The 16,225-nt window shown below is 41.2% G+C and overlaps 1 protein-coding gene and 1 pseudogene across 1 annotated transcript; both read right to left on the bottom strand.

The window, feature by feature from the left end:
* Nucleotides 1-10,263: 10,263 nt before the first annotated feature.
* Nucleotides 10,264-11,867, bottom strand: LOC147975736 (uncharacterized). Its single transcript, XM_087519669.1, has 4 exons — nt 11,483-11,867; nt 11,323-11,394; nt 11,191-11,241; nt 10,264-11,024 (listed from the first exon to the last, which is right to left on the bottom strand). The coding sequence occupies exons 1-4, from the start codon at nt 11,672-11,674 to the stop codon at nt 10,704-10,706; spliced, it is 636 nt and encodes a 211-aa protein (XP_087375795.1). The 5' UTR covers nt 11,675-11,867; the 3' UTR covers nt 10,264-10,703.
* Nucleotides 11,868-14,516: 2,649 nt separating this feature from the next.
* LOC147975735 (uncharacterized) lies at nt 14,517-16,102 on the bottom strand (annotated as a pseudogene).
* Nucleotides 16,103-16,225: the final 123 nt, after the last annotated feature.

The following is a 16,225-nucleotide window of genomic DNA, read 5'->3' as shown; positions in this document are numbered from 1 at the left end:
GCTTCTTCCCAGAACTTCCATTGCCATTTTGGCCTTCAGGACATTCATTGGCATACTGTCCGGTCTTCTAACACTTAAAACAAGTGACTTGGCTTAGGTCCTTCTTGGCTGGGGTTGATGGTTGGTGCGATTCTGGCCGTTGCTTCCTCCATTGCCATTTCCATTCTTGGTGCCATTGTGATTGTGCGAGCTACCTCCTCCATGTGTATGATTAAAATGTCCTCCCGGTCTAGGGGTAAAACGTGGCTTCTGCTGAGCTCCTGAATTGTACTTTCCTTGTCCATACTTCCTCTTGCGGTTCTCAATCTGTTGTTGCTTCCCTTCAATCATAAGAGCACGATCTACCAACTCCTGGTAGTTGTTGAAGGTTGCTACCATCAACTGCATGCTCAACTCATCATTCAGTCCTTCTAGAAACTTCTCCTGCTTAGCTGCATCCGTAGCGACGTCATCTGGGGCATAACGTGCTAACTTACTAAAGTCCTCCACATACTGGCCAACTGTCCTTCCTCCTTGGCGTAAGTTGCGAAACGCACGCTTCTTCATGGCCATAGCTCCTGCTGAAACATGTGCAGTACAAAAAGCCTGCTGAAACTGGTCCCATGTGACAGTGTCAACTGGGAAAGTGGCTGTGAAATTCTCCCACCATGATGCTGCGGGTCCTTCTAACTGATGTGCGGCAAACTTCACCTTCTCCGCATCTGTGCATCCTGCTGTGGTCAACTCCCTAGCTGTCTTGCGGAGCCAATCATCTGCTACTATCGGCTCGGTGCTACTGGAAAACACCGGCGGATTTAGCCTAAGAAAACGGGCTAAGTGGTCAACAGGTGGTGGTGGTGGTGGTGGGTTGTTGTTGTTCCCCTGATTCTGATTCTGGACTAGCAACTGCATCAATGTGTTCTACTGCTGGATCAACTAGGTGAGCTCCGGTGGAAAGGCAAATCCGGGGTCACGTCTCGAAGGCATCTGAGGGTTTAGAAAAGATGAGATATAAGAATAGAGGGGGTCTAAAGAGAAAACACTACCCATATGCACATGAGGCAAAAACAAACAATTCACTTCAATCAGTCAAACAAGGGCATACAATCGATCTATCTATCGCAAAAGTGCTCGGACTACTATATTTACATGGTGGACTACTACTACTGATGAGGTGGTCTACTAGAAATATTCTTCGGTCGTAGACTCCATAATATCTGCTCCAGCTTCATCAACATAGTCATCGTTGCTACTATCTGCTTCCGAGTCGGTGCCATCGATGATGATGTAGTCTTCCGGGCTAATTTCCTGGGGTTCTTCGTCTTCACCTACTGGCGTAGGGCCTCCCATAAATACTGCTAGCTTCATAGTTAGGTCGGCATTCTTATCCACCAATACTTCAATTTCCTCTTCATAATCTTCACGTGTAGCCTTGAGTTCTTCCTCCAGTTCCTTGATTCTAGCCTTAGCCTTCTTCAGATCTATCATGTCAGCACACATCTGGTTCTCCTGTCGTGGAATGTGCTGGTTTAACTCCTGGATAAAAGCTGCAATTGATCTATCCTTCCGGGTGTTGATCATCTCCCAGTGCTCATCTCGGCGCCCACAAATCTGGTAGATAGTATCCTTGAGATCCTTGTGGTAGACTTCTCCAATGCGTCCCATGGCGATGTGAGCTGCCATGCTCTTTCCTAGACTCCAAGTTGGTGCATCAAAAGAAAATTCTATGGGCTCAGTGACTGGCATGAACGTCCTTCCTGGAACTTGAACTTGAATCATCCAGCGCTCTTCTTCAGGTAAAGTGGCGTTGTAGGTTCCTGTGAAGCTTGGTACTCCTATGTTCAGGTATCTAGTGACTTCCTTCAAGTGACGTCCAAAGGGTGTATCTTCATCCGGTTGTGTGAACTTGTTTCTTGCATCCACCATCCTAAAGAATAGAAAAGATGAGAGGTCAGAAGAGGAGAGAGTGAATAGTGATCTAGGTCTTTAGCTTAGTGGTCGTGTCCTACAGTCAGCGTGTGCTCTGATACCATCTCTATAGCGACCAGACCTCAAACAGTCTGATCTCTATGCTCCGGTGTCATCCCTGGATCAGTAATGCTGACACCACACAGTACTCAGAGGATTTATAGCAGAGTAGCAATCACACACTTATTACATCGAGTGTCTCAAAAGAGAACTTATTACAATAAATATGGCTTAAGGCCATCTAATAACTATAACAGCGGAAGGCTTGGAAGATAGGTGAGTCCATCACTCCAACGGCATCACTGAGTATAGAACCACGACCTAAAAACTCCTTAATCATCGTCTGAAAAGTCTGCAACATTAACGTTGCAGCCCGAAACGGGTCAGCACATGGAATATGCTGGCAAGGTAACACATAGAGAGTAATGGAATGTAACAGCTATACTATATGCATATTTGGCTGGTGGAAAGCTCTATGGTTACAGTTTTGCATAAAGCCAATTTTTCCCTACTTCAAAGGAATAAATTTATTTAACTATCAGGGTAGTTGTTAAACACTGAGAATGGTTGACAGCATTCTCAATCCCAATTAAGCATCATCATTAAACATAACCCAACAAAATTAATTTAGAGTAACATGTTGAGATTCACATGAAAATCCAAGTACTAGATACTCAAGATGTCCATAACTGGGGACACGGCTAACCATGATTAGTTTATTACACTCTCCAGAGGTTTGCGCACTTTTCCCCACAAGACTCGATCGCCTCCGTTTGGTTTCTCGCACTACATGGTGTTTGAGAAGACGGATGACCGAGACATAGTCTTTTAGAAGCGCTAGCACCTTACGATCGGGTAGACCGTACCACCTACATCCCCTACATCTGCTAGTCTACCACTATAAGAGTTCGCACGACTTAGTCAACTATGCTAGAGCCCATAATAGCTTGTGGCTGCACACAGAAGTTTCTAGTATGAATAGTCTCATGATCCCTTTGAGCCTGGGTGGCGGTCCAAAAGAAAACAGGCAAGTCCTGGAATACCCAGGTGCCTCAATCCACCTAGATGTGTGTTTAAGTTGCCACCTTAGATAAACCATTAATTAACAATCTCACATCTGTCATGGATATCACTCACCCAATCCACGTCTACTAGCATAGCATGGCATAATAAGCAAACGTAGAAGTAACTCCCAAAGGTTTGATAATAACAGGTAATAGGTACTACCTCATCTACTTCCCATCCCACAATTTAATTAGATCCTAATCATGCAATGTGTGAGGATTGATCTAATGCAATAAAACTGGGTAGTAGAAAAGGTATGATCAAAGTGTTACTTGCCTTGATGATGATCCGCGAAACCTAACGATTCGAAGTAACAGGCGGCGCACTCCGGGTATTCTATCGCAAACAAACAAGCATACAATAAGTACTCATCTAATGCACAGGTAAAACTCAAATAAGAGATCCAACCAGAAGGTTCAACTTAAGAACTCCGGTTGGCAAAAAGAATCAAATCGAACGAAGCAACGAAAGTCAAGCGGCGAAAGAAAACAACTTCGTTCTAGTAATCTGAATCTAAGGCAAATTTTACAGTAGCAAAATCTTGTTTAAGTTGGTTAAACGGATAGAGGGTTTCGAGACGAAACTCTAGGCGCTTGAATCGCCTGATTCCGATAAACGAGCGAAAAGTTATACTAAAACGAAAATCGGATCAGGAATCGCGATCAGAAAAATCGCGGATTTAATCCAAGAAAAAGAAAAACGACGAACGCCGATCTTTTTTTAACAACGGCACGGAAAATGAGGCGCGGCGAACCTCGGCGGCGGGATCCGGCGGCGGCGGCGGGGGCTTGGGGCGGCGGCTAGGGTTTGGGCGCTTAGGGTTTCTCCCCCGGGGGTGGGCCTCGGCTTATAAAGCCCTCTCGGGCCAGTGTCCAGGTCGGACACGGCCCGTTAAGTCGGTTCGCATTTTTTTAAAATTATTCCGCTCGGAAGAAAATTAAAAAGAAATACTAAGCGGACTTCAAAAATTCCGAAATAAATTTTCACGGGCTTTTAAAATCAAGCCGCACAAGGTGAACATTTATTTGGGACCTAAATGAAATTTTGAAAAACGCACATTTTTCCTAAATTCAAATAAAACAACGGAAAAACTCCAAAATAAAATCTTATTTGATTTTATTATTAAATCCTCAATATTTCTTTATTTTGGGAAAGTCATTTTATTCCCTCTCTCCTATTTTTGTAATAGAAATAATTGACAATAAAATAAATAAAATCAAATGATCCTATTCTCAAAATTTGAGAAAACTCAAATATGAAAATAACGAAACCCCCAACTCTCTCCGTGGGTCCTTGAGTTGCTTAGGATTTCTAGGATCAACCAAAATGCAAAATAAAATATGATATGCATAATGATCTAATGTATAACATTCCAAATTGAAAATTTGGGATGTTACAGGTGGTCAAAAAATTGGCATGTTTGACGAAAGTTTGGACACACACCCCTCACAAACCGGAGCAACTCACTAGAAGGATCGTGGTTCCGAGAGGGAACAATGCATGTTTGATGACGAACGGGAGATAGCTTCCTCTTACGGCCTTCAAATTTTTTCTACGTTTAACATGCACTACTACAACTGTAATGTGAAATTTAGGAAAATTCTAGGGGTAATTTTACCTTTAAAAGACATTTAAGTGATTTTCTAGCCATTTAACGACCGTAATTCAAATTTGAACTACATGTACATGCAACGGCTAACCATAACGGTTTGAAAATCATATTTGTGTACTTGTGTGCGAGTTAATTCCATGTGTAGTACATTAGAAGGAATGTCCAAACATATTGGCCTCATGACATGGACCCATGCATATGTATGCATGGAGTGCCATGGCATTTTAATTCCAAAAAATTAGAAAATGATCAAAACCACATGAAACCTTGCTTGATGTAATGTCATGCCACCAAGCTGAGCTGGTAAAAAAATTTGCATGTGTGACGAAAGTTAGGACACACACCCTCACAAAAACGGAGCAACTCACTAGAAGGCTCCTGGTTCCGAGAGGGAAGAATGCATGTTTGATGACGAACGGGAGATAGCTTCCTCTTACAGCCTTCAAATTTTTTCTACATTTAACGTGCACTACTACAACTGTAATGTGAAAATTAGGATAACTCTAGGGGTCATTTGACCTTTTAAAGACATTTAAGTGATTTTTTAGCCATTTAATGATCATAATTCAAATTTGAACTACATCTACATGCAACGCCTAACCATAACAGTTTGAAAAATCATATTTGTGTACTTGTGTGCGAGTTAACTCCATGTGCAGTAAATTATAAGGAATTTTCAAACATATTTGTTTCACGACATGGACACATGCATATGTATGCATAGAGTGCCATGGCATTTTAATTTCAGAAAAATTAAAAAAAAATCAGAAACACATGAAACCTTAGTTGATGTAATGTCATGACACCAAGGTGATGTGGTAAAAAATTTGGCATGTTTGACAAAAGTTTGGACACACACCCCTCACAAAACCGGAGCAACTCACTAGAAGGCTCCTGGTTCCGAGAGGGAAGAATGCATGCTTGATGAAGAACGGGAGATAGCTTCCTCTTACGGCCTTCAAATTTTTTCTACGTTTAATGTGCACTACTACAACTGTAATGTGAAAATTAGGAAATCTCTAGGGGTCATTTGACCTTTTGAAGACATTTAAGTGATTTTCTAGCCATTTGATGACCATAATTCAAATTTGAACTACATCTACATGCAACGCCTAACCATAACGGTTTGAAAAATCATATTTGTGTACTTGTGTGTGTGTTAATCCCATGTGCAGTAAATTAGAAGGAATTTTCAAACATATTGGTCTCTCGACATGGACACATGAATACGTATGCATGGAGTGCCATGGAATTTTATTTCCAAAAAATGAAAAAATGATCAGAAACACATGAAACCTTGCTTGATGTAATGTCATGCCACCAAGATGATGTGGTAAAAAAATTGGCATGTGTGACGAAAGTTTGGACACACACCCCTCACAAAGCGGAGCAACTCACTAGAAGGTTCGTGGTTCCGAGAGGGAACAATGCATGTTTGATGACGAACGGGAGATAGCTTCCTCTTATGGCCTTCAAATTTTTTCTACATTTAACGTGCACTACTACAACTGTAATATGAAAATTCGGAAAAATCTAGGGGTCATTTGACCTTTTAAAGACAGTTAAGTAATTTTCTAGCCATTTAATGACCATAATTCAAATTTTGAACTACATCTACATGCAACGCCTAACCATAACGGTTTGAAAAATCATATTTGTGTACTTGCGTGCGAGTTAATTCCATATGCAGTAAATTACAATGAATTTTCAAACATATTTGTCTCACGACATGGATACATGCATATGTATGCATGGAGTGCCATGGCATTTTAATTTCAAAAAAATTAAAAAATCAGAAACACATGAAACCTTAGTTGATGTAATGTCATGACACCATGGTGATGTGGTAAAATTTTGGCATGTTTGATGAAAGTTTGGACACACACTCCTCACAAAACCGGAGCAACTCACTAGAAGGCTCCTGGTTCCAAGAGGGAACAATGCATGTTTGATGACGAACGGGAGATAGCTTCCTCTTACGGCCTTCAAATTTTTTCTACATTTAACATGCACTACTACAACTATAATATGAAAATTAGGAAAACTCTAGGGGTCATTTGACCTTTTAAAGACATTTAAGTGATTTTCCAGCCATTTAATGACTAGAATTCAAATTTGAACTACATCTACATGCAACGCCTAACCATAACGGTTTGAAAAATCATATTTGTGTACTTGTGTGCGAGTTAATTTCATGTGCAGTAAATTAGAAGGAATTTTCGAATATATTGGTCTCACGACATGGACACATGCATATGTATGCATGGAGTGCCATGGCATTTTAATTCCACAAAATTAAAGAATGATCAGAAACACATGAAACCTTGCTCGATGTAATGTCATGCCACCGAGATAATGTGGTAAAAAAATTGGCATGTTTGACGAAAGTTTGGACACACCCCTCACAAACCGGAGCAACTCACTAGAAGGTCGTGGTTTCGAGAGTGAACAATGCATGTTTGATGACGAATGGGAGATAGCTTCCTCTTACGGCCTTCAAGTTGTTTCTACATTTAACGTGCACTATTACAACTAAAATGTGAAAATTAGGAAAATTCTAGGGGTCATTTAACCTTTTAAAGACATTTAAGTGATTTTCTAGCCATTTAATGACCGTAATTCAAATTTGAACTACATCTACATGCAACGGCTAACCATAACAGTTTGAAAAATCATTTTTGTGTACTTGTGTGCGAGTTAATTCCATGTGCAATAAAATAGAAGGAATTTTCAAATATATTGGTCTCACGGCATGGGCACATGCATGGAGTGCCATGGCATTTTAATTCCAAAAAATAAAAAAATGTTCAGTAAAACATGAAACCTTGCTTCATGTAATGTCATGCCACCAAGATGATGTGGTAAAAAAATTGGCCTATTTGACGAAAGTTTGGACACACACCCCTCACAAACCGGAGCAACTCACTAGAAGGTTCGTGGTTCCGAGAGGGAACAATGCATGTTTGATGACGAACGGGAGATAGCTTCCTCTTACGGCCTTCCATTTTTTTCTATGTTTAACATGCACTAATACAACTGTCATGTGAAAAATTGGAAAATTTTAGGGGTCATTTGACCTTTTAAATACATTTAAGTAATTTTCTAGCCATTTAATGACCGTAATTCAAATTTGAACTATGTCTACATGCAACGGATAACCATAATGGTTTGAAAAATCATATTTTTGTGTACTTATGTGCGAGTTAGAAAATCATCAGACGATGTAAATATCTAGTGTTCAAAAAAGAAAATGTAAAGATCTGGCAAGACAACCGGCCCCCACACGATTGGCAGTCTATCTTGCGGCTCGAGGTTTGGTAGGTGAGTGGCGGGGATAATTAATTAGACACGGTTCTGTATTGGAAACCGTCAGCTATTATGTTCACACATGGATTATGCTGCGAGAATCGTGTGTAATTCAAACTACAGTACTCGTAAATTTCGGCGACCAACGTGTGTACTGTTCCCGTTGATCTAGATTCCGGCCGCCAATAAATACTACCTTGCTCACGTTGTCCCGCCTGCATTCTCATCTACATCCTCCACTCGGTCGCCCTCTCTCTCTCTCATATCTCTGCCATGGTGCCACCGGTCTGCCCACACGCCGATGAGGAGTCGCCGATCCCCGAGGACGCTCACTCGAATAGCAGCGACGAGGAACCCTACGCGCCGCCGGACGAGGTTGCGCCGGACCCCCAACTTTGGATTGGTTTTGGGGCCAGTACAATCTTTGTCCGTGGAAGTCGCTGTTGTCGGCTGAGAAAGCTAGGCAAGTGGCGTTCAAGAAGGAGATGGCGGCGGAGGAAGCTAGGTACCAGGCGGCCTTTGAAGCCCCTGATGCCGCATGGAAAAAGGAGGCGGCGGAACTTTGGGGGCGGGCGCATCGTCATGCGGAGGAGGTGTACGAAGACGGGTACATCGCGATGAAGGTCTTAGGCGCTGGGTGCCTCGTCGCTACGTAGAGGTGGGCCTATAAGCTCCAGCGTGCCACTGACGGGGAGCTCCGGTGGGCGCCCAACGAAATGGCAAGATCGTTCGCGCATGTCCGCCAACAAGAGGCAGATCGGTACGTCAAGCGCTGCGAGGCGGAGGAAGCGGAGTACTGCCTCCGCACTAGGAAGACGCCACGCACTAGGGAGCTGCTGGCGAGGGGCTGCCGGAATACTGGCCTAGGAGGGATTATTAGTTTTATTATTGTTCGTTTTCAATTTTATGCATTGTACCTAGTAGTTAATTATCATCACGTATATGTGATGATATTATATATATATATATATTCTTTAATGAGCTAATGAACAATTAATATATATATATATATATATTATGAATTCCATTTTCTATCTGTTTTTTACTAATTTGAATCTAGTTGTTATCATCCACATATACAGAATGGAAAGCGTATATACACACATTAAAACAGAACATATAAGAACGGAAAACAGAGTACACACATTGAAAACAGAGGAATAAACAGAGCAATACTATGATTAATGTGAATACATAGCTATCCACGTCGAAAAGACTCAAAAAAATAAAACGCGTCCACGAGACCATGACCAGCAGCCCTTGCTTACGGTAGCTCTTGGCTCTGCCTGAACTCATACAGGCATTCGTCCAAGCGATCGACACGCTCGCGGTACATATGGAGCGTGATCTCGAGCTCCAAGTTGGCTATTTCATCAGAGATCACCAGCTCAAGGATGCGACGGCCATGTTCCTCTACTGCGCCCAGGTGGACACCTGGGCCAAGGAGGCGGTCGAGCCTACGGACCAGCGCATTGGCATCTAGCGGGCCGCGGACAAGGCGAACGACGCGACCCATGCAAACAATGTGGCGGGCGTCCGGTGCAAGTACGGCGCGGCCAGCCTCTGGTGCAAGTACGGCGCTGAGGGCCTCTGCCCACTCCTGGCGAGGAATGGGATACTAACGGGATGTGTACCCAGCCGCGACGCCGTGTCGACAGCAGGCAATCTCCGATGGATCCGCTCTTACTGTGCGGCGCGGCGTGCCTCTCACTCTGCGGCGAGCCGCAGCCTATCGGTGCGGACGCGCCTAGCTTGCTCTGCGGCGCGCCATCGATCATTTTGTGCGGCGAGCTGCAGCCTGTTGGTGCTGACATGCCAATCTTGATCCGCGGCGCTCAAGCGCCATGCGCCAAAGGTCTGCTCAACCCTGGCGGTGATGCGCATCACGTCGTCGTCCATCGCGTTGCCGGGGAGCTCCTCAGCCTCGACGGGCTGTGGCGCCTGCTCGTTTTCCTCGTCGACGAGGTTGATGGTAGAGGTGGTGCTTTTGTGGGTTGGCATGCTTGGAAAAGGTGGATGTGCTACAGGCTGCGCTTGTCGCCTCCGTGCGTCGCGCGTTGCCTAGGTTTATGTGAAATATCGCTGGGTGGCGGGAAATGGTGGCATGTTCATAAAACACCATCAATTAATAGAAACTTAGCATAGAAGGAACATCGAGCTAGCACAAGAAATAGATGATGATCAGATGAACACGAACCACACTGGGGAACCCGTCGGTGATAAATTCATCAATCGCAAACAGTTGAATACTAGCAAGCATTTGCCCACAACACACACAACTTATTCCATCACAAACAGGTCGGATGAATCAACTATATGCCACGTATCACACATTGTCAAAAAGTAATGCGGTAGACCTTCTTTAACATGTGTTAAAAAACAAGGACCTCGAGTCCAATGGCCAATAGATGTTGTGTAGACAGAGCATATCACATACGTCTTATTAAAAGCAATCGTCCGTATTATTATCGGTCTTCGCACACATTTCTAATTCCAGACCTGTTTGCCGCGTATCACACACATCTTGATATATTGAACTGTTTCTGTTCTCTTGTCTCAACACAAACAGTTCATTCAAGTGAACCGCATGCCGTATATTGCACACATCTTGATCTGGCTGACCGTTTCTTTTGTGTTGCCTAATCACAAATAGTTCATCCGAGTGAACCGTATATTGTATGTCGCACACACCTTCATCTGGCTGCCCGTTTCTTTTGTTCCTCCTCATCGCAAACAATTAATTGAACTGAAATGTATGCCCTGCATCGCACACTCAACTAAAATCTAAACCCGGTTGATGCATCCTCCATCGTAAACATTTTGCACCTTTTTGACGGTTTTTTACACCACCGTTTATGATTATTGCATCGCACCCAGTTTCATCGATGGGTCTCTGATCGTAGTGTCGCGTTAGCAGCATCCTGCAGTAGTGTGTTACAGCTTGCACGGACGAACCAGCCTCCAAGGAATTTGTCTGGTTGTTTTCCCAGTTAACAACACCATTGTGTTCAAGATAGTTGCTTGACACAGGGATGTCCATGTCAACTTGCTCACTTAACCTTGAGTTCCGCCCAGTTACCATGAATGTCTCATTCTGCAAATTTTGTTGGTTAAAAACAACAATAAGAAATTCTTATCCAACATACATGTTTTTCGCAAAAATGATTGGTCTTTTTATCATAATTATTTTCAGATAAGCTTGTTCCAACACTTTTTTATTTTTCCTCGTGTTTTTGCATTTTTTCAGTTTGTGATCATACCTCAGGACCAACGAGATATCGATCTGTGTGTGGTGAACCAAAAAAAGCAGCCTGCACAAGACAAAAGAAACTATCCTAAAACAAGTACTTTTTTATATGGATAACAAAATATTTTTTCTCGGTAGTTCAAACCTCAGAGTCAGTGGCAAGTAGCATTTGTGTGTATGACATGTTCATGCCGAAGCCTTGACTCAACACCAATGCCTGCATTTTTTGTTTTTCTTGGTTCAAATTTTCAGTTAGATACAGTTCATATCAACTAAATACTGCGGAGAAACAATAACTTACTTACATCTTGTTTCTGCTGGGCAAAAGGGACATCATGTTGTCCAGTCACCGGAATTGATTTTTTACTCCCAATAGCCAGAGGATTTGATGATGTTCCAAACTCATGGACTTGATAGGCGAATGAGTAAGGTGGAATCACCTGCAGAAAATTAGCTCCATTGCTTTGCAACTGAAAAAGGCTTGGGTCAAAAACCATTCCTAGGTATTGAGAGCGCACATGCTGCAATCAAAACATACACGTAAGTTTATCTACATTTGTGTCCTGAATCATATTTTTAAAGCCGAATCATACTCGAGTCCCAATGTAGTCGCCTGCATATATATCTTCATTTGGTGCAGATGCAATGTTACAATGAATCAAAACTTCTTTTGGAATAGATATTCAAAAAGTTTATGCTTGTGTTCTGTATGTGAAGATTCAAAGTTGTAGCTGCTTCTTTTTTCCGCCTAAAGATTTTTATCAAATGTAGGAGTGAACCACCACATGACACACACTATTTTACCTTAAAACATGCAAACCACAATTATATGCTCCTATTTTTTCTTATCAGTTATATGAACATTTTTTGGATTTCCTGTCAACATGCAGAACACACTGTGATTGAAGTTAGTTTAAAAGTTCTTTCTCTCTTTTTTACTTGAGAATAGAGTGTTTCATTTACAAAATCATCATTTTTTCTCAATCCCTAACAAGTTAAGTTTGTTTGTCAATTACTCCAGTCAGCAGATTGTATGGATGGAACTATGAATGTGATTGCTTATGGCCATTTTCTCATTATGCATTCCCCCACTCTGAATATAATAATCATTCTCAACCATGTAAAAGACAGTCATTTTGCAGACTTTATTGCGTGATTAGTCTATGACTCTACATTAAATTTTCCGACACTACAATACACTGACATGTACTCCCTCCGTTCCTAAATATAAGTCTTTGGAGTGATTTCACTATGGACCACATACAGAGCAAAATGAGTGAATCTATAGTTAAAATGCATCTATATACATCTGTATGTGGTTCATAATGAAATCACTACAAAGACTTATATTTAGGAACGGAGGGAGTACTTATTTATTGGCACACCACCAAAATTTTGTCCGTCTTATCATATACATATGGGCTTCTTAGCTTTGTTTTTTTGATCCAAAGATCAAGACAACAAATCTCTGAACTGACGACAACCTACTGCTATGTGTTTTTTCTATAGACCAGCATATGTTTGTTTCTCCCATCAAAAGATGGAAAAGAGAGAGGTTAAAGATGAGTTGGATTCAAGCAGAATTTAATATCTAGCATAACAAAGCATCTACAAGGTTACCCAGAGGATCTACAAGGAGGGGGGCAAAATATGAACTCACCCTGGTAAAAGCCGCCAATGCCCGTCATGATTTCTTCTGCAACTGCCTTCTTTCTCCTATTAGAAGTAGAAGGTGCTCTGGTGCAATCCTTACCGACAGAAAAAGATTACAGTCTTGTTGTTCATCCATGACGGTTGTGTGTGGGGGAAGTAGGTGGGTGGTTTTGGGGTTGATTTGGAGGGTGGAGGACGAAGGGAAGAGGAGGGTGGGATGGGGTGGCCAGCTGTAAAGTACACAGAAAAGCTGCATAAACCCTGTCTGGGTGTTAATTTCCCAGCCACCCAAACTTCTTTTGGAAGCAAGCTAAGTGCTTTTTTGAACAAACAAAGTCCATGCCTATTTTCCTGGAAACCGAACAAAAAGGCAAAAAAAATCCCAACAAACAAGGCCCGGGAGGTGGGGGTAGTTGGGCTAGGTGAGGTGGGGTGATGAGGGACAAAACAATATAGGATGACACCTACAAACAAGTGTCTACGTGGGTGGGTGCGGGGATCGGAAGCAAATAGGCCATGGGGGCAGTTTTTAGAGGGTGGCGGGACATTATATGTGAGGTATTATCTCACATCTAGATGTGACATGGCAGACCCTTATTATTAGGTAAAAATAACGATATATATTCATTAAAACCATGATTAATACTCCCCCCGGTCCTTTTTAGTTCGCATATAAGATTTGACTGAAGTCAAGCCTCGTAAAGTTTGACCAACTTTATAGAAAAAAGTGCCAACATTCACAATCTGAAATCAATACCATTAGATGTGTCATGACTTAAAGTTTCATATTATATAACTTTAGCATGGCAGATGTTAATATATTTTTATATAAATATGGTCAAACTTTGTGAAGTTTGACTTCAAAGAATTCTAATATGCAGAGTAAAAAGGACCGGAGGGAGTACTATCTTAATATCTGGATTTTACTTAGAGAGCCGTCTCAAAATTCTTGTCTTAAATTTGTCTAGTCTAGACACAATAATTTTGGGCCGGAGGGAGTACTTGTACTTCCTATATACAGAGTAAATTGCGAACCAACCTGTGGTTGGATAGTTAGAGGGACAGTGGTATCCCCAGCCCACCAGGGTTCAAATCCTGGTTCTCATAGAGGTAGGGTGTGCGTGCGTGCGTTCATAGGGGTGCGTGTATGCGCGTGTATATGAGCGCTTGTGTCTGTACTGATGTTCAGAAAAAAATATACAGAGTAAATTCTTTCTTTTTAGCTGCGGAGTAAATTCTTTAGGAAGACGGAGAAAGTATCTAACGTTGGATATCACGAGTAATGCCGAACACAAGTAGGAAAGCAGGAGGGAAAAGCGCGAGCCGGCGTACCGGTACCGTCGATTATTAGGTAATACTAGTAAACGTGCACGTGCAACGCACATATCCTAATAAAGTACAGTAAAAACATGAACTTTCACCTATGTTTTTACCAGAACATTTAAATGCGTGTCACGCCCAATGATTTGAATGCAATAATTTATTTTAGATTAAGTCATAAGTCTTGTTTGATCGGTGAAAGACTTCCATTGTTGAAATGTTGTGATCCCAAAATTCCAAAAAACAAAATGAAAAAACCCGTGCATGTAACACACGACCAATACACGTGTCTTCACATAAAATTAACAATGACATAGTTTCAAGTATACTTAAAAATACTTAAAAATGACAACTAAGGAACATTATCTAGTAATCATTATTTGATGATGATCCTCTCTGGAAGGTCCATCTTTTGATCCGATCTATGATGCTTCGTTCTAAGACCGGGATATTGTTTAAAACTTCATTCTCTTCATACTTCAAAATATGAACCAAAAAACGCTTCCTCAGTTCAAAATCATCCTACATATGCATTATATAACATTGTTATTAAAAAACATGTGTATCATGTGTAGAAATGAGCATGATGTCAATACTTACCTTGGGTACTGGAAAATATAGCGTCCCATCGTGCCATGAGTGCATTAAATTAAAAACCAAATAACCAGACAGGGGACTACATGTATGAAATGTTACATGCAAGTTGAATGAATCAAGTAAGATTATGATGTATTAACAAGATTCGTACCCATATGAGTTTGTGGGAACAGCAGGAACTTTGCATCCCCATTTCAAAATGTTGTCCTTGAAGGCAGGGTTTGCAGCTTGGAGTGCAAGGTTTAGATTGTTGGCCATAGTTTCAAGTATATGCTTTCCAAAAGTGGGTATTGAAAGCGGGTCCAAAATAGATACAACTTTTTTATGTTGGTCCAAGACAAACAATAAAAATAACCCAAGAATATCACGAGGCAATAAAATCTACAATGATACATGCATTTAGAAATACATCAATCATTATCATTCATTAAGCACAAAAAAACAATAAATTTAAATTTAAATCTTACCGTATCACATTCTGAGATATGATACTCATTACTGTCAGGCCAGCTATCAAACAATTGTGCCAACATAGCAATGTCCATACCGTCACGATGACTTGGGACTCATGCATAGTGGGACATGGACTACAATATTGTAAGAAAATATTAGTAGAACGAGGCAGAATGTAAAATGATTAAAATAACTTACACAGAATCGTAGATCCATATAGTGTACTGGGACGTCTCTAGCAAGCTGGACGTCGTGGCACGCTAGTATCCTCACAGCCATGTTAAAACAATCAGCATCCATGTACTCATCATTTTTCAATATGTTCTTTAATTGTCTCAAGTTTAAACTAATAGGGTAAGGCTGAGAGCTTTTCACCCATTCGCTCCTGTGAAATGGGAATTCTGTCATTATACAAGAGTAATAGTTTATTACAAACAAAAATGAACTGCAAAAATGTGTCTTACTCTAGCATCGGGACATCATCAACCATGCTGATGAACAAGCAAAGTTCATCTATTAAATCGTCGTTTGTTGGAGTGACAGACGGCGAAAGGATAAAAGATTGCGAGATGAGCTCAACTTGTGACGATGAGCCTGATGCGTTAGGTTTGCTAGGAGGTCTTTCAACAATCATACAATCAGAAGGATCCGTGTTGGTTTCATCATCATCCAAGTCTCGGTTTCTTATATCGTCATCATTGAATTCCGAGTCGACTAAAATGACAGCTAATTTTGTTCTAAAAAAATCTGTCATGTGAACCTAAAGTGAAGTAGTAATAAGACTTAGTTTCTAAATAATGGTACAACATGAAATACTTAATATCATGATACGATGCAAAATATACCTGTTCGGGAGTGTCGGACAAACTATCTCCTGTGAAGTACTCCATGTAATTTAACATCTAGAGACCACAAGATGACCTTGACGATAAAGAAATTTTGTTATGATTAATATCAAAAATATTTAATAAAAAATAGTATCATAAATTGATGATGACTGAACCATACTGTCAATTGGGACACGC

Source organism: Triticum urartu, chromosome 4A, assembly GCF_056163025.1.
Source record: "Triticum urartu cultivar PI428250 chromosome 4A, HENAU_Tu73, whole genome shotgun sequence".
In the NCBI taxonomy this organism is placed as follows: domain Eukaryota; kingdom Viridiplantae; phylum Streptophyta; class Magnoliopsida; order Poales; family Poaceae; genus Triticum; species Triticum urartu.
This window is presented reverse-complemented; position numbering and strand designations above follow the sequence as displayed.

Excerpts from the sequence above, each read along its gene's own strand:
- LOC147975736 (XM_087519669.1), bottom strand. The coding sequence starts at position 11,674 with ATGGTTTTTGACCCAAGCCTTTTTCAGTTGCAAAGCAATGGAGCTAAT. Across the intron at positions 11,395-11,482 it reads TTGCCCAGCAGAAACAAGAT|GCATTGGTGTTGAGTCAAGG; the intron begins GTAAGTAAGTTA and ends CAAAAAATGCAG. Across the intron at positions 11,242-11,322 it reads TACTTGCCACTGACTCTGAG|GCTGCTTTTTTTGGTTCACC; the intron begins GTTTGAACTACC and ends TGTCTTGTGCAG.